Source organism: Cucurbita moschata, unplaced genomic scaffold, assembly GCF_002738365.1.
Source record: "Cucurbita moschata cultivar Rifu unplaced genomic scaffold, Cmos_1.0 Cmo_Scf00015, whole genome shotgun sequence".
Lineage (NCBI taxonomy): Eukaryota > Viridiplantae > Streptophyta > Magnoliopsida > Cucurbitales > Cucurbitaceae > Cucurbita > Cucurbita moschata.
In genome coordinates, this window is record NW_019268531.1 from 2,435,199 (window position 1) to 2,456,102 (window position 20,904).

A 20,904-nucleotide genomic window follows, 5' to 3' on the forward strand; every position below is an offset into this window, starting at 1 on the left:
GAACGGAAAGGTTTGCATGATCAATCAAGAACACATTTATTTAACGATGAACAACATCAGGTTGTTTTCCAGTTGCTTACAGCTTATACGGATTTTATTACAAGAGCAAAGCATATCCAGCTTCTTAAGGAGGCGAAGGAACAATCATTCCGGCGCATGTCCCGAACCCAACAGTGTATCCATTTCCCTGCAATAAAATTAAACATTTCAATTTCTCAAATTGAATATACTAACATTTCAATATGGTAAGAAGACAAATATGATGAAAAAACGAAAAACCTTGGATTGACCGGTAATAATGATTTCATCTCCATCTTCTAGAAACATACGAGATATCCCATGTGATAACACCATTGGCTTTTGTCCACTCCATGTTAACTCCAGCAAGCAGGAAAAAGATTCTTGTTCCTGTGTCCAAATCAAAGCGAGGAACACGAATTCAAAATTTTGAGACCATTTTATTTAAGGGGAAAACACATACACACACACACCCTCATGGAATTGCACAAAACTGCAAAACGAATCTTGAGTAGAAGTCATACAGGTCCACTTAGGATGCCAGTCCCCAGGAGATCACCTGGCTGCAAGTTGCAGCCATTGATAGTATGGTGTGCAAACAGTTGAGGCAGCGTCCAATACCTACACATTGCGAAAGGAGGGAGTAAATCGAGGAAAGATAGAGAAGCATCACAGAAAACTTGCTTAATGGAAAGTGGACAACTGAGAAAGTAAAAATCCATGATAATTACAATGTGAAAAGAGTTAATGTACTGCTGGACATGAAACATGTTAAAGGTGACTGGCACTGGCACCTGGTTTTTAGCATATGAAAGATCTACTGATCCACGGTTTAGGAAGGAGGGAAAGGAATGGCCATCACATAGGATTTAAATATAACATGGAAAGAGTTGTAGTGCCTCCTTACAAATGCTTAGAATTAGTTCTTGTTAGCACTTGTGTATCTTGTTGGCCAACTGGCCGAAGTAGAACCTGGCAATAGGCAGATATATTCATCACTATGTCAAGCAAGAAACTACATTCTGTTGCTAAGAGCCTGATAAATTTTGCATGAGACAAATAAAATGGCAAGGGAGAAAAACAAAATACTGGATTTTATAAAAAAGATGTACTAAGCAATAATGTAGTAAAAGGAAGGGAAAAAAAAAAAAAAAAAAAAAACATGAGCTACAATGCTGTATAATGGATTTATATAAGCTAAATTAAGTACCTCCATTGAGATGTCATAGTTCTGGGATGTCTTTTCGGCTAGATATGGCAATGGAGGTGGGTCCTACAACAAAAGGCACAAATCATTTAACTTGTTCGAGCGTTTTCACATAACATACAACAGGGGCAACAATGGCGTTACTAGTTTTTTTTTAGAAAAGTAAAAAAACGAAAAGAAAAAGAAAAGGGATGCTATGGTCTGGTTGTACCTGTATTGGAGAATCACATTTGAAAGGCTCTAAGGCTTCTAGTGTAACAATCCATGGGGATATTGTAGTACCTAAAACAAACATCATGTAGGAAAACAGGGGTAAGGTCCCTAAAAACATTAACAGAGAGATAGCGAGTTAAGAGTTCTAACAAAGGTTACGCAAACTACAATCTCTAGCCAGTAAATGCAATGGTATAAGTTCTACCTCAAGCTCCTAGAACAAAAGACGAGAAGAAAAAGGTAAAATGTTTGTACTTACCGAAACTCTTCCCAAGAAAGGGCCCTAGAGGAACAGATTCCCATCCCTGAATGTCTCTGGCTGTGAAAAGACGAAGTATCCGACATTGACCAAGCATGCTAGCAGAAATTTTAAAATTAGCACAGCATTCTTACCACTCCAATCATTCATCAGCACCAGGCCAAAAATATGATCTTCTGCTTTATGTATATCTACAGGCTTTCCCAACTCATTTCCAGTACCAACAACAGCAGCCTGTAACATTTAGTGTCAGATGTCAAAATTGTACCCATAAAGAAGTAGAACAACATAACATGACCTATAACACAACCAAAATTTTGTTAAAAATCTGCATGCGCATCTGAGTTCAGGATTCTCACCATTTCCAGCTCAAAGTCCATCTTGGCGGAAGGACCAAAGTGTGGTGGAGAGTTTACGATTGGAGCGCTCTGGCCTCTGAAGAAGGTAAATACATGAGAAAAATCCTAAGATAACAGCCAGCTACTTCAAGAATGAACCCATTTGCTAGAAAGAATGGGAGCATAGAATTAAAACAGCAATAACCAAGAGTGTACGAGTGCCCGTTAAACGTACAAAGGAAATGTGCAAGAACAAATCGTGACAGTAAGATAAATAAGCCTATTAAAATTGAAATGGATGACATCCAATGCCATCATATTGAAATCCCCAGTCAAGTTTTCAGAGAATGGTTGGCAAAAGATTGGCATATAGCTAAGCACCTTTATTTCGTTCTATCTCATTTTACATTTTCTTTACTCTGATACTAAAAAACTACCGATCAAAAGAAGGGAAAAAAAAAAAAAAAAAAAAAAAAAACCATACCGAGGTCGAACAATGTCTGTCCCTGAGATGACAATAGATGATGCACGTCCATGATATGCAATTGGAAGGTGGAACCTATATATAGAACTTAGGGTTTTCAACTTTCAGAACTTAAAAAGAAAAGAGACTTCGAAGGGTTTAATTGCTACACATTTTGTATCCACAAACCGATTGGGAAGAATTTTGTTTGGAGATTCACAAGATGCAGCTCTGGAATTGTCTGGAAGATGCATAGACGAAAAGAAGTCCGTGTAGTCCTGAATGGCCACGGGAACAACCATTGCAACTTTTCTCTGAAAACGTAGACATCTTATTGACATTAGATGATAAGAGATGTGGAAGGAAGTTGAACATTCTGACTTTTGCATAGCAATACCAGTTGAATAAGTGACCTCGACCTTAAAGCTTCATTGTCACGCAAGGCTGGTTCAGTAGCTGCACCAAAAGAAAACCAGTTCTTTCCATTGATTTGATAAGAATGTTAATGCACGTGAAACTTATCTACCAGGGAAGAAACAATGAGCATGCAAATAATAAAACCTTGAATTTTTATACTTCATCCTACCAATATAATTTTAATTTTCTTGGGAAATTTGCACTCATATTGACTCAAGAACTTGATTATAAAAGTTATAGTAAGCATACATGATAACAGTTTTTGAAGCGTCGCACGAGCTTCCTTCCAAGCAGGCCGTCCCAGAGACAGAAACTTGTTTAGATTAGGCTACGCCGAAATTTAAAAAGATCAGGCCTCTTGATTGCTAATTTTTCCAGGGGAAACAAAAAGAGAATAGGAAAGAATGACGTAGTAAAAAATTCCATCAACCGGCATTTCAACAAATACTTGAACATACACATTTACGACACGAGTAATTTAACATACACAATTACGCATCGACCTCTACCGTAGACTTATTACTTAGTTGATCGATGAATTTCCATCAATCCGCATTTCAAGAAAAAATACAACTACAGATTGTAGTCATGATCCCGATGTCTTTTATCAAATTTACATCCTCAAGAACGACAAACCGGCGGGGGTAAATAACGCACATTAAAGATCGCAATGAAGCCGTTCACCTTTAACATACCTGATCAAAACAGTCAGAGTCCTTGAGGAGAGAACCGTCGAAAAGGCCTGCGGCGGCGATCTCAGCGAGGTTCAACAGGTACTCACCAATAGCCACACAAGGTCGCTGAACCGAATCAGGTGCAGTCTTGAATACTCCGTAGGGGAGATTCTGAATGGAGAAGTGAGAATCCGGTTGAACTTCGATGAAAGACTTCAGTGCCATGTCCCTGATATCAGTGATTTTAGCGCGAGACAGATAAAACAGAAAGAGACGGAACAGAGTGAGGACTGCAACTCTATTTATAGAACGCGGGATACAATGGCCAATAAAATTAATAAAAAATTCTTCTTTTAAGTTCATTATTTTAATAGTTGACAATTTCGCGTCCACGGCGTACATCGTACATTTTTACTCCAATTTTTACCGTGGTTGGTGTAAGTTTATGTAAATAACGGTAAAAAAAAATCCCATGGAATAACACGCTCAATTTGGCGGTAAAAAAAGATTGGTTAATACAAAACAGAAGCATTATACTGGTTTAGAATTTGACGGTACTTTTAGATAATGTATTGTCTTGACAATTTTGACAGTGACATTTGATCCCTTGATTTGAGTTTTATATTTGACAAATGGTTGAAAATGACTGAAAATGAATTATTTTTAAATCTCTTTTCAGCGTTGAAATTAAAAAGAATTAATATTTGAAACTATTAAACTAAAATTTGGAAAGAACTTACAACAAGCAGGGGGCCGCCAAAGGACAAAGAAACAGAAGCCAACGTGGGGGAAAGGGAAGCAGGCCACGTGTAAAGATGAGAAAGGATCCAACGGCCACTATGCGACGAATATGTGCCATCCCAACTCGAAGAGATATATACAATATATATATATAAGAAAAAATAATTAAGAAAAAGCAAAGGAAATTGATTCGAATTCCAAACCGTCTCTAGACAAGAAATCGATTTGCGTTCGTTTCTCATCCTCAAATTATTCTTATTCAGTTCCTTTTTTCTTCTGCCAATCTTTTGGTTTCCTTCCTATGGTTCTCATGTTAAGCAAAACCAGACCAGGTTTCTCTCTCAACGCTCTCTCTATTTGATTTTTTTGCACTAGTTTTTGCTTTGGTTCGGAATTTTCTGTGGAGAGTTCGCTTAATTTTCAGGATTTTCTTTCCTCTTCGATGTTACAGGTACTAATCTTAATCGTATTGGACTTATCTCCAGTAGTTAGAAGTGAACTGGTAGAGAGATTTGAAGTATTCTTAATCTTCAGAGTTTTAACTACTTGTTTACAGTAGTGTTTGGTAGTTTCTGTTTGTTTTTGGAAATGGCATCGAGTATTCGGTTTTGCTTTATTCTTTTTTGAATTCGAGCTTTTTGGATGTCTAGCTTTCGAGCTGGTTTTCCGGAACTTGTTTGTGATAATGCTAGCATGTTTTTATGCATCGAATTGCTATGTACATTTTGTGTGTTATACGCGTTTATGTACGTTGAAATCAATACTTTGAGCTTCGAACTTACGATATTGTTTTGAATTGATGTTTCAGGGAATAGTTCTTGTGCAGCTAATGATTTCTAGAATCCTGTGAATTGCATTTCTGACCATGCTAAACGATAATAATACCAATAGTCCGTCGGCTCCGGGTGGTCGGACTCGGCATCGCAGGCGCCCAAGTGATGTGTGTCACTCCCTCTCTCTGTTTGATGCGTACCATTTTTATTCACTATTAACTTTTTTCCACATGAAAATATCCACAACAAATAGTCAACTTAAAATGTATTACGGCACTCAAATTTTTAGTAGGAGGAATAACAGGAATGCCTAATTATGTCAAATCAAATACTGTGCTTATACTTCATTCGTATTACTTTTAGCTATATTCCCTTTACTGTAGGTGCAGGAAGTATGCATCAGGATATTGGATGGTTTATATATAATTAATTTTAATATTTTTTTTTCAATTGATTTTTAGGTAACTTCGGAGGAGAACAAGCCGAATGAAAGAAATTTACTAGTTAATGACCGGAGTAAATACAAATCGATGGTGATCCGTGCATACTCAACAATTTGGATGATTGGGGGTTTTGCATTAATAATATATTGTGGGCATCTCTATATTACTGCCATGGTTGTGGTTATTCAAGTTTTCATGGCAAAGGAACTGTTCAACCTACTGAGGAAAGCTCGTGAGGACACTCGTCTACCAGGGTTTCGACTATTAAATTGGTAATGTCAAGGCTTGTTTGTATTTTCTTTGGTTTATCCTCTAGTCTCTACAATACCTGTTGCTTTCTGATTATGAGCAGCATGCCTTCTCGTTTCTTCTTTTTAGGAGCTTGCATTCTGTATTTACTAATTGATTAAAACTCAAGTGCAGGTACTTCTTCTTCACAGCAATGCTTTTTGTGTATGGTCGCATTTTAAGTCAGCGGCTTGTTAATACTGTCACTTCAGATAAATTTTTATATCAGCTAGTGAGCAGTCTCATCAAGTACCATATGGTTATTTGTTATTCCTTATATATTGCAGGTTTGTGATCCTTTTTTATAGTGTTCCTGTTTTAAATCTCATCTTCTTGAAACTTTAACCTGTGCTATCAACATCATTTCATGGTGTGCAGTTTATAACTGCAATTCTGTGTGTGAAAATTCTGTTGATTTTTTTATTTAATTCCATTTATTCATTCACTTTCAAAATTTTCTTTTGCATTATTATATTAGTTTTTTCAATTGTCTGGAAATTTATGACAGCGTTCTAACATTTTTCCCTCGTTATTTCTCTGCTTCTGGTTGGGCTCAGGTTTTATGTGGTTCATTCTTACTTTAAAGAAGAAGATGTACAAATATCAATTTGGCCAGTATGCATGGACGCATATGATTCTAATCGTTGTTTTTACACAGTCCTCTTTCACAGTGGCCAATATTTTTGAAGGAATCATCTGGTAATTCAACCTTCTCAAAGGGGAAATCTTATGTTATTGAAAATCAAATCTTCTGTGGCTTGCAGTTTACCCTGGAATTTCACTTTTTCCTTAATGAGTAATATTCTGCAGGTTTCTCCTACCAGCATCACTTATTGTTATCAATGACATTGCTGCCTATATATTTGGTTTCTTCTTTGGAAGAACGCCATTGATCAAGTTATCCCCAAAGAAAACTTGGGAGGGATTTATAGGAGCCTCCATTATGACTGTCATATCTGCTTTTGGTGTGAGCAATTTTTTCCTTGCATTCTATTTTTGTCACTGAATTTGATGAGTTTGTTACTTCAACCTGTTATTGATGTTGCTCGACTGGTCATGATAGAGCTTCGTAGTTTTTCGTTTTCAAAATTAATTATGAAGCACCAGTACTATCACATTTGGATTACTTGCCTCAAGTAGTGCTTTAATTTAATTGTATTGGCGAAGGTGGACACTGATCATTGACCGAATTAGTATTTTTCATTTAAAATTGCTAAACTAGGTTATGTATGTGAGTCCGTCATAGATGGTTTCTTTTGGTATTGATTACTTGTTAGCATTCTGTTTGTAGTTCGACATTTGTAGTTAATGAACATGGCCTTTTCATTTGTTTTTGCAGCTTGCTAATGTCATGGGTCGTTATCAGTGGCTTACTTGTCCAAGAACGGTAATTGTCTTGCAAAATCATCTTTCTTGCTTTTGAAGAGACTTGTTTTTATTTTGAAATTTTTCTGTCACATGGTTCAACAATCTCAGGATTTATCAACTGGTTGGCTTCACTGTGATCCTGGTCCTTTGTTTAAGCCCGAATATTTCACTTTACCCGGATGGACTCCTGATTGGGTCAGTGTTGACTATAAATTGAATCTTATTTAATATGAATAGTATATCTCTTCTATCGCTTCTTATTCTGGCATTCTTCTAACCTTAATGTAAAATTATCTCCAATATGTGCATCTCTATGTATGTCTTGGACCTGACTTTGGGTGAGTTATATTGCTGATCTCCGATCACTTTGCATTTTACTTTTGGTTGGAGAAGTTCACTTTTACATTTGATTGAACTTAGAATTATTGGAAAAATCAGCAAGTCTATTATTCGACCATATTATTAGACCTCTTATAAAGGGGGAGGTAACGCTGTGAGCCATTCAAAACTTCACTTGATAGGAGTAAGCCATTTGAGCTACATGATGAATAATGGAGAGCCGCCTTGAAGCCATTTGCGCTTTAGAGAGGAACAAGGAGAAGAGAGAATTGCCTAGGGACCCTGAGTGGGATAGAGATGATATGTAGTGTAGAGAGAGTCAACTAAAAGAATATTGTATCCCTGTGATGCGTATCTTTTAGATACGTTTGCTGATTTACTATGTACCCAATTTTGATTTTTGTTTTATTTAACCACACCTCGAGGACAATGTGTTTGAGGGGCAGGTAATGACAATGATATTATTAATGGTACATTAGTAATTAGATAGAGAAGTTGTTAGGGTATTTGGTGGTAAGTAAAGAGAGCAAGGAAGGAGGTTGGACATTATTTTGGTGAGTGAATTAGGACTTGAGAATGATCTCAAGAGGGGAGGGTTCAAGTACCTCGAATACTTGGGGTGTTGTAATTTGTTATCTTTTATATTTCATACATTTGGGCTCTATCAAATATCTTTTCAGTTTTTGGCATTATGTTTTTTTTACTTTTTTATTTTGAGGATTTTCTACGCAAGTTGTTGGCATCAATTGGTCCTCCACCGCCCTTTTAATTTACATAAGAGAGAAAATACGAGCTAAATCTTTCACATATATTGAATCTGTTGTGCCCCTACAAAATTGTATATAACTAATAACATATGTTGAATCTTTCACAAATATGTTTCTTGATGCCATGAATGGCCTTTTTTGGCACCTTTGATCTGCCGTACATCTATTTTTCCACCTCTTTTTTTTCCAATATTGTTTAGCTTACACTTCATGAAGTTGTTCCACATTAGTGAGGAACTCACATTTCTATGTTCTCTTTCAGTTTCCATGGAAGAAGGTAAGCATATTGCCAGTTCAAGGACATGCGTTATGCCTTGGTTTATTTGCATCAATAATTGCTCCTTTTGGAGGCTTCTTTGCAAGTGGTTTCAAAAGAGCTTTCAAAGTGAAGGTTCATTCCGAATACCATCTTTGTGTTGTTTTGGAAAGTCTCAATTTTGAGATGAGCTATCTCATATCATTTTCTCTGTTTCATGCAGGATTTTGGTGATAGTATTCCTGGACATGGTGGAATTACAGATAGAATGGATTGCCAGGTGAGCCACCAAGAACTCTGGACGTTGGTGCCTTTAATTAATTTACTAATTCAAAACTCTTGATCAACAATAGATCTGGAGAAGAAACCATAGATTCATACATTATATTGCAGACACTGGGTGGATCATTTGGATGACTTTTACAATTAGGTTCTCTAATTGGAACTTGATAGTGATTCTTAAAGCTAATTGCGACTATGTTTGAAATGATTTCTACTCCGAACCTTTAAGGGTTAGAAGTACCAAAACGTGATGAAATTATTTTCAAAGACCAACTAACTGCAGTAATCTTGTAGAGGTTAAACCCTTGATGGGCGGTGGCTATTATTAGAATGGTTACATTTTTGTTTGAAAATTTCCAATTTCTCATCCATTGATCTGGATCCTTCCTCTGATTGTATTTTGATTACAACCTACCCCTTTGAAGATGGGAACAAGTAGTTTTCGTGACTTTGTCCTCTATTTAGGTGGAGGTTCTAGCAGGTTTACAAAGTATGAATAATATTGTGTTGCTTACCAGATAGTGTTACTTTCCTAATTTGTTCACTGCCATAATTTCCTGAAACTTTATGTAGATGGTGATGGCTGTATTCGCCTACATATATCATCAATCCTTTGTTATGGCTCAGAACCTATCCGTTGACACAATCTTGGACCAGGTAATCTTTTACCCTTTTTTTTGTTTCATTTTACGGTGATTTAAGTTCTTACCCAATAGTTGTAAAATCCATGTACTTGGTGTATTGCTGCATTTATAGATTTTAGTGAATCTCACACTCGAGGAACAAGCAGCTCTATACATGAAGCTTGGGCAAATCTTGCAACAGCGGGTGGTTGGCTAGAATCTGATGCCTTCATTCTCTCATTGTTTCAGAAAGTTCGGATGTTGTAACATTGTGAAATAAATTAAAATATCATGTAATGATTTATTCTTGTCGCCCCAGCTTACATATGTAGCATGCCTTGGCGATTATTCATAAATGATAACCTTCTTAATAATCTCGTTGGATATGCAATGTAAAATTGATTGTTTATTTCAAGATATAGTGTATATATCAACTTTCAACTCAATAGAGGAGTGAAAATCAAGGGTTAACTTTCTAATCATTCCAAAGCGAGAAGAAAAAGAAACAACAATGCCAAAAAGGTCGCATTTTGTCTCTCTATACCTCCATTTAAACAGTCAACATAGGTCAAAATTTGAGCCTGGTCTTCACTTTCGTGTGTGTTCTTACTGGGTTTTTGGTTTCTCAATCTTCACGGAGGGGAGAATTCCCATTAAATGAAGAACTTGAGGGGCCCATCCTCTTTGCTGCGCCCGCCAAAACATTAAGATTGTGTTTGCAAAATAGGAACTCAAACCCATGAAAACATGCCACAAGGCATGACCTTAAGGATTGATGATCCAATCTGATATCTTCTTGCAGTACCCCGATCGATGACCCAACAGAAAATGCCTAAGAGAAACGTCGACGAGTACAGCTTTGCTAACCGCTTAGCCGAGGTATCTTGTGTGCACATATAATACTTGTACATCCGAGGTACGCAGAGGAGGCAAAGATTCACATAGTGCACCTTGAAACCAATGTCATAACGAAGAATCGAGTGAGCCACGGCGAACATGACTCCATAGGGGAAGAGGAACGAAACTTTTTGCAATGTGGCATGGAAGAACATACTGCCAATGGCCAGTATCATATTTGAAATGTGAAGTACGCTAAATCTCTTCTCGAAACGTTGTCTCAAAGGAAGAACGGGACGAAGACAAGCTTCCTTTTACTTTTATTGGAGATTCGAACTTCAAATAGCTTTTGCGATTTATTTGACGTAAGAACGGGACCCTCCGGCCGTCAGCAGGGCCGGTGCTTGCCGACAGTTTGGCCCAACTCCTTAGTCACTGGCCCAAAGTAGCACCAAGGCCCAATCTGTTCTTATCGAAAGGCCCAACCTGTTCTTATCAAAAGCAGACCCGACTCTTTAGTGTCTTTCTGGCCCAAACCGACACCACAGACCAACCTATTCCTCTCCAAAGCAGGCCCGAATCTCTAATCCAAGCAGGCTACAGAACCCAACTCTCTAGTCTCATTCTGGCCCATATCGACACCCAGGCCCAACCAATCCTTATCAAAATCCGGCCCGACATTCTAACCAAACAGGCAACAAGGCCTGGCCCAAGTCGACACAAGGGCCCAATCTATTATTTTCAAAAGCCGGCCAGGGTAGGGAACCCAACTCTTAAGTCTAATTCTGGCACGGGCCTAACAATTATGCCTCCTGTCCCGAGCCCCACTCTTCATCCCCACTCTTTCGCCTCTTACTCGACCGAGCCGAACTCTTTCGTCTCTTACTGGCCCATGCCGAGCCGAGCTCTTTCTGGCCCAAGCTGATTTTTCTGGTCCATGCCGACACTCAGGCCCAACATATTCTTATCCAAAGCATGCTGACTCTATAATCCAAGCACACTACCGGGCCCAACTCTTTAGTCTATATCTGGCCCAAGACGACGCGAAGGCCCAATCGATATTTATCCAAACCATGCAATGGCCCAGCCAGACTAAAGGCCCAAGAGGCATGGAGGCCCATTGAAAGCCGGCCCGACAGACGAATCCAAGCAGGCTGTCGATTGTTCCTATCGATTATTCCTATGGGTGGCGATGGTTGGGGTTGTAGCCTTCACAGGAAAATTAATTGTACACAAAACCAGTTCTTGTCATTGTTCCTATGGTTAGACGAACACACTCTACGTAATAGTACGATGAACACACACTACATAATAGTATGATATTGTCCTAAGCTCTCGTGGCTTTACTTTAGACTTTCTCAAAAGACAATATAAATTCATGATCATTCCTTAAATTAGGTGACGTGGGACTTTCATCACCCCGTACCTATTTCTCGGGTTGATTCTTTATGTTCATGTGTAATTTCTTTTATCCATAGCAGCAAAATTTCCGAGCGATCTGTAAAGATTTATAATGGTGTTTTAGATTGATCTTGGCTACAATTGTTGGGAATAGCAACAACTGCAGAATCTATCTTGTTAGGAACTTCGGAAAGGGAACCAATTCAAAACCTTTATATCAGGGAAAACAGGTGAAATGTAGGCACCGATAGACGCACGCTACTGGGAAATCAAAGCAGTTTACCTCGAAGGTATCACATAAAAAATTGATACCAGAGAAGGTTCTAATAAAAACGATAAAACTTATGCCGTTCCGCTCATCTCCCCTCCTCATAATTAAACAAAACCAGAGATTAAAAAGATAAAAGAAACCAGATTAAGAAGGAAGAAACACAGAAAAAAACATCAGAAAATGTAAGAAGTTCGGTAAGCAGATTCGTCGACGAAGATCCGATTAGATCTGAAACAACGACCGGCCAGATAACTTCTCTGGTTTGATTTATCTGCAGCCTCTTCGGCAGGTCAAGAACAAGGGAATCGCCCTTCTCTTGGTACAATGCAGAATCAAGAAAACAGATCTCAAGAATCAAAATCAGATTCGAAACAAAAAAATAAAAAAGTTTGAGATGAACGGAAAGGTGAGAAGATGAAGTCGTGATTAAGGAGGCTGAGTTGAGGAGTGTTGGGTAAGAACCCTAGCAAGGCCATTTAATAGAAAAAAAAAAAAAAGAAATCAGTGAACGGCAAAGGCGGATGGGTACGGGAGATCGTGACCGTTGATCTCTCCATGCAACGAGATAAGGGTTTCTCCGCCAAATTACTAATTAGACTCATTCACCTACTTATTTAAATTTAAAATAATAATAATAAATTGAGTAATCTCCCTAATTCAAACGTTTTGTACAAGTTTTATACTGAATTAACGCAATAATATTTTTTGTCAAATATTATGTATTTTTAATCCATTAAAAATATTAATAATATTTTTTTAATGCATTTTCGCCTTTTGAAGAGTAGGTCAAAATCGACTCATTGACTCGCTTGAATCGCGTGGCTAATGGCAACCACAAAGACCCAACAAAACTAACGAACTAACTAAACCCAAGGGATGGTGCCAAAAATAGAAGCGAAGGCAATTCATGGTCCATGGAGGGTGGCTCGAAAGGCAATATAAGCTCAGACTCATAGCCACATTGTGCAGGCTTCATTCAAACCAAACCTCCAAACATCCAATCTTCCATACATCTTAGAAAATAAAATGGCAGCTTCCACCAAAATGTTTGCAATCTGCATCATTATGATGCTCGTTTCCTCATTTGTGGTGACCCCAGCAGGCGCAGAGTCTCTTGGTTATGGCGCCATCGGTGCGGATGCAGGTGAAAAATGCACCGATGGGAAGTGCGAAACACTAGGAGATCCAGCCAACAATTATAACAGAGGATGTGAGGCCGATAAGATGTGCAGAGGCGGCTAGATTCTCCCCTCATTCTGCTCTATAATAACCATCTCCATTCAAATTATTTTATAATTCTTTCTCGTGTAAAATTAAATAATTTCTCTCAAATGTGCCAATGAAGTTTATTCTTTTTCGACAAATTTGAATTTTTAGTTCAATTTTATGTGGGATCAATTACCGCAAATATTATACTTTGAAATATCATTTTATATTTGCATTTAATTGTCCACTTAAAGATCAATAGAAAAAGGCGATAATATGTCCTTGCCTTCTAAAGGAAGAACAGGACGAAGACCAGCTTACTTTTTCTTTTATTGGAGCTTCGAACTTTGAACAGCTTCTTTCCCATGAAACCTTTCTTTCGATTTTATTTAACGTGAGAACGGAAGTCTCCTTCCGTCGGCTGGTCCGATGCTTGTCGTCAGTTCGGCCGATATCTTTAGTCTCTTTCTGGCCCAACCTGTTCCTTAACTCTTTAGTGTCTTTCTTGCTCAAACCGACACTGGGCCCAACTCTTTAGTTTATTTCTAGCCCAAGCCGGCACCCAAGCTCAAAAGCCCGACTCCAAGCAGGAAAGAGAGAATGAATTGAATTCAAGTATTTTTTTTTTTTTTTTTTTTAATTGGATTTGCATCCTTCAAACCTTTTTATGTAGATTTTTTATTTGAATTTGAGAATTATTTGGCTGACCTGGATTTGATTGCCAATAAATTTACAACCCGTTCTGGTCGACCCGGGAAGAATCAATTTTGTAATACTCTACCCAAGTAAAGTTGATTACCCGCCCTCTCTTTGGAGGATATGTTTTTTATTTATGAATCAATTACCCATATTACAATCCCTTTCTCCAATGATTCACTGAGCCGAGATCACTAATTAGCACTGCAAGCAGGCTTATGGGCCCAACTGTCTATAGCCCATGTCGGCACCCAAGCCTAATCTATTCTTATCCAAAACATGCTCTGGCCCATTCCGGCATCCAGGCCCAACCCATTATTATCCAAAGCAGGCCCGATTCTCTATACCTAGCAGGCTATCGGCCCATCTTTAGTCTCTTTCGGGCAAATGCCGGCACCCAAGCCCATTGTATTCTTATGCCCAAAGAGGCCCAACTATCGAAACCAAGCAGGCTACCGGGCCTAACTAAGGAATATGTATTGTTAAATTACAAAATGGTCCAGGTCGCTTCAATACGTAATCATATTTTGGATTTAATTCAAATTTCTTTTAATATTTACGGTTAAATTACAAAATGGTCCAGGTCGTTTCAATATGTAATCGTGATTATGGCTTTTTAGTTTTTTTTTTTTTCAACGTATTGGGCAGAAAATTTAACTTTTGAACTGACAGTCGTAAATACGTACAATTTCTCCGCCACCATCACAAAATTCTCAACTACGGTGAACAGAATGTATAGGTTAGCCGCAGTCTTCCGCCACGCTGCTAATGCCATTCTATAGCACAGCGGCACCGACTATTCGCCGGAAAATCCCCCGCCGATCACTTCAGCTTCATTTAGTCGTTCATTTAAGGAGATGATGTGTCACTTCGGAGGGGGAGATAGAAAATGACAGTATAGAGAATCATAAGGTTTCTCCTTTCATTCAGATGCAGGGGCAATCGAATTACAGAAACTGTTTGGGCCCCCGCGAAAATAAGAATAGTTCAGAATGTGCCTCCATGGAGAAGAAACGGGTTCATGCTGGCAAAATGGTTTGATTCTTACAAGCGGACCAGAATTATTGATGTTTCAGGATTATTGATGTTTCAGGGTTGCTGGTAGCCTTCATAGGTCAACAAATTGTACACAAAACTTGTTCATGTTCATTGTTCTTATTAATAAGGTTGATTCTTAATGTTCCTTTGTAATTTCCTTTGTCCATAGCAGCAAAATTTCAGAGCAATCTGTGCAGATTTATAATGGAGGCTTTAGCTTGATCTTAACTACTACCGATCGGAATAGCCCCAACTTCAGAATCTATCTTGACGAGTCTTCTAAAGAAAATTAAAAAGAAGTGTCATCTCGATCCAAATTTGTATCTCTTCAGCTTATTCTTAACTTCAGAAATGGAACCAATTTAAAACCTTAAAATCAGAGAAAATGGAAGAAATGTAGGCACCGATAGACGCAAACTACTGGGATATCAAAGCAGTTTGCCTGGAAGGTGACACAAAAAATTAATATGCGAGAAGGTTCTCATGAAAAGGCTAAACCCTATGCCGTCTCACTCATCTCCCCTTCTCATAATTAAACAAAACCAGAGATTAAAAAGATCAAAGAAACCAGATTAAGAAGGAAGAAACACAGATAAAAATATCAGAAAATGTAAGAAGTTCGGTAAGCAGATTCGTCGACGAAGATCCGATTAGATCTGAAACAACGACCGGCCAGATAACTTCTCTGGTTTGATTTATCTGCAGCCTCTTCGGCAGGTCAAGAACAAGGGAATCGCCCTTCTCTTGGTACAATGCAGACTCAAGAAACAGATCTCAAGAATCAAATTAAAAAAAACCTGAGCGGCGAACGGATTGGTGAAAATATGAAATCGTGATTAAGGAGGCTGCGGTGAGGAGTGGTTGCTATGAACCCTAGCCAGGCCATTTAATAGAAAAATTCACTGAACGGCAAAGGCGGATAGTACGAAAGATCGTGACCGTTGATCTCTCCGTGCGACGAGATAGGGTTTTCCACCAAATTAGACTCATTTGAATTTAAAATAATAATAATAATAATAATAATAATAAATTTACGCTGAATTAACCCAATAAATATTTTTATCAAGTATTATCAATTTATAATTCATTAAAAATATATAATAATATTTTTTAATGCATTTTCACTTTTGAAGAGTAAGTCAAAATCGACTAATTGACTCGCTTAAATCGCGTGGCTAATGGCAACCACAGAGTCCCAACAAAACTAACTAACAAAAGCCAAGTGATGGAGCCAAAAATAGAAGTGAAAGCAATACATGGTCCATGGAGGGTGGCTCGAAAGGCAATATAAGCTCAGATTCATAGCCACATTGTGCAGGCTTCATTCAAACCAAACCTCCAAACATCCAATCTTCCATACATCTTAGAAAATAAAATGGCAGCTTCCACCAAAATGTTTGCAAGCTGCATCATTATGATGCTCGTTTCCTCATTTGTGGTGACCCCAGCAGGCGCAGAGTCTCTTGGTTATGGCGCCATCGGTGCGGATGCAGGTCAAAAATGCACCGATGGCAAGTGCGAAACACTAGGAGATCCAGCCAACAATTATAACAGGGGATGTGAGGCCGATAAGATGTGCAGAGGCGGCTAGATTCTCCCCTCATTCTGCTCTATAATAACCATCTCCATTCAAATTATTTTATTATTCTTTTTCGTGTAAAATTAAATAAATTCTCTGAAATGTGCAATAAATTCTCTGAAATGTGCCAATAAAGTTTATTCTTTTTCGATAAATTTGAGTTCTTAGTTCAATTTTATTTTGAGTTCTTAGTTCAATTTTATGAGCGATCAATTACTACAATTACCACAAATATCATACGTGACATTCTTTAAAATATTATTTTAACAATTAAATGTTTATTAATTTATCAAACAAAGGCTAAATTACTTTATCTTATACAACTAAAATGAAAATGTGTATAATCTCGATAGGTTTTACACGGTATTTTTGGGTTATATTTTGATTGAACAATAGTAACAATAGTAAATTGAATCCCTTATAGGGATGACGTTTGGTTGTAACTCATACCATAATTTCTTTTCACATTCAATATAAAAGATAAGGCAAAGTACACCAAATTTTATAATACGTGAGACCAATTTCAAAAGAAAATTATATATACATTTTTGGCTTAAATTATACCGATTTCAATTATATTTTTTATTTTTTAAATTTTAATTTTACCTCTATGCATTAAAATTTATTTAAAAAAATATTTTTGAGCTTTTAAATTATTCAAAAATATTATATTTGGATGCGTAAAAGTTTAGAAGTTTACATCAAATGTATTTCATTTAAGATAATATATCATATAAATAAATGGTTATATTGTAAATGATCAAGCTTTTCAATTCTGACGCATACATATCAAGAATGAAAATTATATATTAAATGAAAGTTTCTATTTAATATATATATATATATATATCTATGTATATCTTATGTCGTGAATGAGAAACCATTGAAGAAAAATTCTCAATCTCGCAGTCCCCACTTTCGCATTAACTCAAGCGGAGAAGACTCGATGGCAATGGGAGATCAGCTATGGCTACTGCATCTGTTCGTCAACAATTAACGAAGTCGATCGCACTCTCTGCAGCCACCTTCAGCGCAACCATTCTCTTGGTTCTATTTCATCGCACCCATCCATCTTCTTCGATAACCCCAGATCCAATGGCGGCTCGAAGCTTCATCCTCTGGCTTCATGGATTGGGGGATTCAGGTCCTGCCAACGAGCCAATCAAGAATCTCTTCACTTCACCTGAGTTCAAGCGCACTTCCTGGTCTTTTCCCTCTGCTCCTTCCAATCCCGTCACGTGTAATTGTAAGTTCTCATGATTTAATTTTTAGGGTTTTTTTTCCTCTGTCTGTGAATAGCCGTGTTCTGGACGTGGAATTTGTGTGGGAAATTATGCTTTTCATACCACACAATCTCATGGAACACTATTAAACCTTAAAGTCTAAAATTTAGAAATGAAGATTCGCTCAAAACAATTCCACGCTTAAAAAAAATTAGAAATGAAGATTCGATCAAAACAATTCAACCCGAAGCCATAAACTGACGGAATTCAACAGGAGAGAAAAATTATGTGTATACCTGAAAGAGAGAACCCATGGATGGGTTGGTTCTGAATCGTGTAAAGAAGAAGACTTAGAGAGAATTTAGTTAGAGAACGAAGTGGTAACTTTGTGTGATTGATTTGTAACGGATGGATTATATCTCATTTGCAACTTTGTGTGCTCGTTTTATTTCAAATCTAGGTGAAATTACTTGTGGCGGTTCAATTTAATAAAATATATTTTTGGGTTATTGCATGAACCGTCCTCCCCTGTTGAGGAAGTGTAGTTTTGTGGGATTGGTTTGTTTGTATTAATTGACCCAATTTCTTGTTCGAATCAAGGGAATTATATGCTTTGTGTGTTGGATTTGTAATGATGAACTTGAATTGCCCTGTTGGTCTTGAACTGAGGAAGATAGAACTTGTGCTTTAATGCTGTAGAATGGTATCGGACGAAAGTGCGATGCCTGATAGATGATTTGTCAGTCCTCTAGTGAATGGCTTGGACAGCCTAGGGTGATTTTAACCTGGAAACTAAAAGGGAAAGCCAAGAATATGATGGGGCTATGATTGCAACCCCTACTGCCACTTGTTGTCTTCAGCATCTTCTCTTTTAAAAAAGTGTTTAATCTTCTTATTCTTCAATTTGCTTATTTCTTTCCACTTGTAGATGGTGCGGTGATGCCTTCATGGTTTGACATTCATGAGATTCCAGTAACCGCTGTAAGTTAAGGCTTTAAGCCATCTTTATATACTCTTTCCTTCCTGAAACGGTCGTCCCATGTGAAGAATTTTCCTTTTGCTGCAAAGATAAATTATTATTTTTGAACTCTTCAATTGTTAAAAAGGTGCTAATACCTCTAAGAAGACGCATATTGACTTTCTACTCTTTGTTTGTCACTGTCTCTCTGCTTAAAATTTATGGATATTAACTCTAAATTCTATCGACAATGGACTATTTGTTGGGTGTTTTATAGCATTGTTCTTTAAAATTTTCCATTCTTTCATGAACTAGGATTCTCCAAAGGCTGAAAGCTCGGTGCTTGAAGCAGTACAGAGTGTACATGCAAAGATAGACAAGGTGATAGATGGTGGCATAAGTCCAAGTAACATATTTGTGTGTGGATTCAGTCAAGGAGGTTTTAGTCTCTCTCTGCTCCCATCTATATTTGCTTTAGATTTGTATATAAAACTCTTGTATGATAGTTTCTTCTTATTGCTGTTAACTCCTTGCAGGTGCCTTGACATTGGCTAGTGTTCTGCTCTATCCAAAGACTCTAGGAGGAGGTGCGGTATTTAGTGGATGGGTTCCTTTCAATTCAACAATTCTTGACCGAGTACATCCCGATGCAAAAAGGGTACTCACTCTTTCATTAACAGATCCTTAGTTACAGCTTTGTTGAAAAGTTGGAATTATAATGTGTATTCATGGTGGAGGGAGTGGTTGTCATTTTAGATACTTTTGCCATGAAAGGGTGAATATGTGTGAAAGGGTGAATATGTGAGATCCAACGTCAGTTGGAGAGGGGAACAAAACATTTCTTATAAAGGTGTGGAAACCTCTCCCTAGCAAATATATTTTAAAACCTTGAAAGGAAGTCTAGAAGGGAAAATTCAAGACGACAATATTTGCTAGCGGCAAATTTGGACTATTACAAATGGTATCAGAGCTAGTCACCGGGCGGTGTGCCAGCGAGGACGCTGGGCCTCCAAAGAGGGTAGATTGTGAGATCTCACATTGGTTGGAGAAGGGACGAAGCATTCCTTATAAGAGTGTGGAAACCTCTCCTTAGCAAATGCGTTTTAAAACCTTGAAGGGAAGTCGCCTAAAGAGGACAATATCTGTTAGTGGTGGGCTTAGATTGTCAGAGAGACACCATTTCTAAGATTTGAATGTTTGTGCAGACACCAATTTTATGGTCTCATGGAATGGACGACAGAACCGTATTGTTTGAAGCTGGACAAGCCGGGCCACCGTTCCTGGAAAAGGCTGGACTAAGCTGCGAATTTAAGGTAATTTGCTCGATTTCCTCTTCTACAAATGTGCATGAACTTTTGAGATTAAAAGTCTAAAATGGTTCGGTCATCTTATTTTGAAGGCGTATCCCGGTCTTGGTCATTCGATAAGCACGGAGGAGCTCAAACACCTTGAATCCTGGATCAAGAGCCGCCTGCAAAGCTCCTCCTGAACCCTTTGAACCCTTTTGCTGGATTTCAGATCATTATGTTATTAACAACTTTGACACGCAGTCTAAAAGAAATTTTGTTGGAAAAGTGTGAAGCTGGGTTATTATGTCCAGTATTTTGAAGCATTGCAGTTGACTCATAAGGAAGCAAAGAATGATTGATTATTCCACATAAGCTAATAATATAATATGCTTTCTTCATCAATTACGTGTTTGGATCTTTAATACGTGGATTACACAAATCATACGTGTCAATGGCTTTCATTTTCAGAAATATCATCAAATTGTTCTCTTTTTTTTCTTTTAAATTTATTGGATCAGTAATTGAAAAGCTAGGCCAATTTTTTTTAAACGAATTAAATTAAAGTTGAAAATTTTGCAATGGGCCAAGACGGGGGTCGAAGCGAGTCCAGGCTTAAACGGCAGCGTTTAATCCGATTGACTTCAAATCTTTTTCGGTGCGTTGTCCTGAAAGAGATCTGATGCAGTGATCGTGGAGGGTCCCACTCTGTCCCGTGCGGATCAATCACAGCCGTCAACGAGAAAGAGGTTTTAATCGATCAGTGAATTGGAGTCGAAAGCAGTGTCGGAATCGAGTTGTGCGTCGCACGTGAATATTTCCCTATTCACCATCAACACACGTCATCAACTCCAAGGCCTGAAATAAAAACCTCAAAAACTCTTAACCCCGCTTCCACCAAAATCCCATCCTTCCTTTTTTTTTTTTTTTTTTTTTTTTT

At 37.8% G+C, this 20,904-nt stretch overlaps 3 protein-coding genes and 2 non-coding genes across 8 annotated transcripts; 2 read left to right on the forward strand and 3 right to left on the reverse strand.

Annotated features, from left to right (window-relative positions):
- Nucleotides 1-86: 86 nt before the first annotated feature.
- On the reverse strand, nt 87-3,870 carry LOC111453627 (fumarylacetoacetase-like). Of its 2 annotated transcripts, XM_023094794.1 has the most exons (14): nt 3,611-3,843; nt 3,165-3,243; nt 2,896-2,954; nt 2,688-2,812; nt 2,520-2,594; nt 2,057-2,132; nt 1,832-1,931; nt 1,698-1,757; nt 1,437-1,507; nt 1,229-1,291; nt 926-990; nt 543-639; nt 280-408; nt 87-187 (listed from the first exon to the last, which is right to left on the reverse strand). In XM_023094794.1, exons 1-14 carry the CDS (start codon nt 3,812-3,814, stop codon nt 125-127), a joined length of 1,266 nt encoding a protein of 421 aa, XP_022950562.1. In that variant the 5' UTR covers nt 3,815-3,843; the 3' UTR covers nt 87-124. The 2 variants fall into 2 exon arrangements, with proteins under 2 accessions (XP_022950562.1, XP_022950563.1); XM_023094795.1 differs by lacking the exon at nt 87-187 and having other exon boundaries at nt 339-408; nt 492-639; nt 3,611-3,870.
- A 645-nt stretch (nt 3,871-4,515) lies between these two features.
- LOC111453625 (phosphatidate cytidylyltransferase 2-like) lies at nt 4,516-9,929 on the forward strand. 3 transcript variants are annotated; one of them, XM_023094793.1, is made up of 13 exons: nt 4,516-4,662; nt 4,782-4,832; nt 5,139-5,270; nt 5,565-5,818; nt 5,970-6,121; nt 6,392-6,533; nt 6,645-6,801; nt 7,174-7,221; nt 7,311-7,397; nt 8,571-8,699; nt 8,788-8,844; nt 9,420-9,503; nt 9,603-9,929. In XM_023094793.1, exons 3-13 carry the CDS (start codon nt 5,196-5,198, stop codon nt 9,684-9,686), a joined length of 1,269 nt encoding a protein of 422 aa, XP_022950561.1. In that variant the 5' UTR covers nt 4,516-4,662; nt 4,782-4,832; nt 5,139-5,195; the 3' UTR covers nt 9,687-9,929. The 3 variants fall into 3 exon arrangements, with proteins under 3 accessions (XP_022950561.1, XP_022950559.1, XP_022950560.1); XM_023094791.1 differs by lacking the exon at nt 4,782-4,832; XM_023094792.1 differs by lacking the exons at nt 4,516-4,662; nt 4,782-4,832 and adding an exon at nt 4,671-4,781.
- Nucleotides 9,930-12,156: 2,227 nt separating this feature from the next.
- On the reverse strand, nt 12,157-12,258 carry LOC111453904. The gene has a single exon (XR_002712326.1). It is a non-coding gene; the product is annotated as a small nucleolar RNA snoR109 (small nucleolar RNA).
- A 3,266-nt stretch (nt 12,259-15,524) lies between these two features.
- Nucleotides 15,525-15,626, reverse strand: LOC111453905. Its single transcript, XR_002712327.1, has one exon. It is a non-coding gene; the product is annotated as a small nucleolar RNA snoR109 (small nucleolar RNA).
- Nucleotides 15,627-17,359: 1,733 nt separating this feature from the next.
- On the forward strand, nt 17,360-20,369 carry LOC111453707 (probable carboxylesterase Os04g0669500). Its single transcript, XM_023094916.1, has 6 exons — nt 17,360-17,743; nt 18,649-18,701; nt 18,994-19,117; nt 19,215-19,336; nt 19,884-19,991; nt 20,078-20,369. The coding sequence occupies exons 1-6, from the start codon at nt 17,464-17,466 to the stop codon at nt 20,165-20,167; spliced, it is 777 nt and encodes a 258-aa protein (XP_022950684.1). The 5' UTR covers nt 17,360-17,463; the 3' UTR covers nt 20,168-20,369.
- Nucleotides 20,370-20,904: the final 535 nt, after the last annotated feature.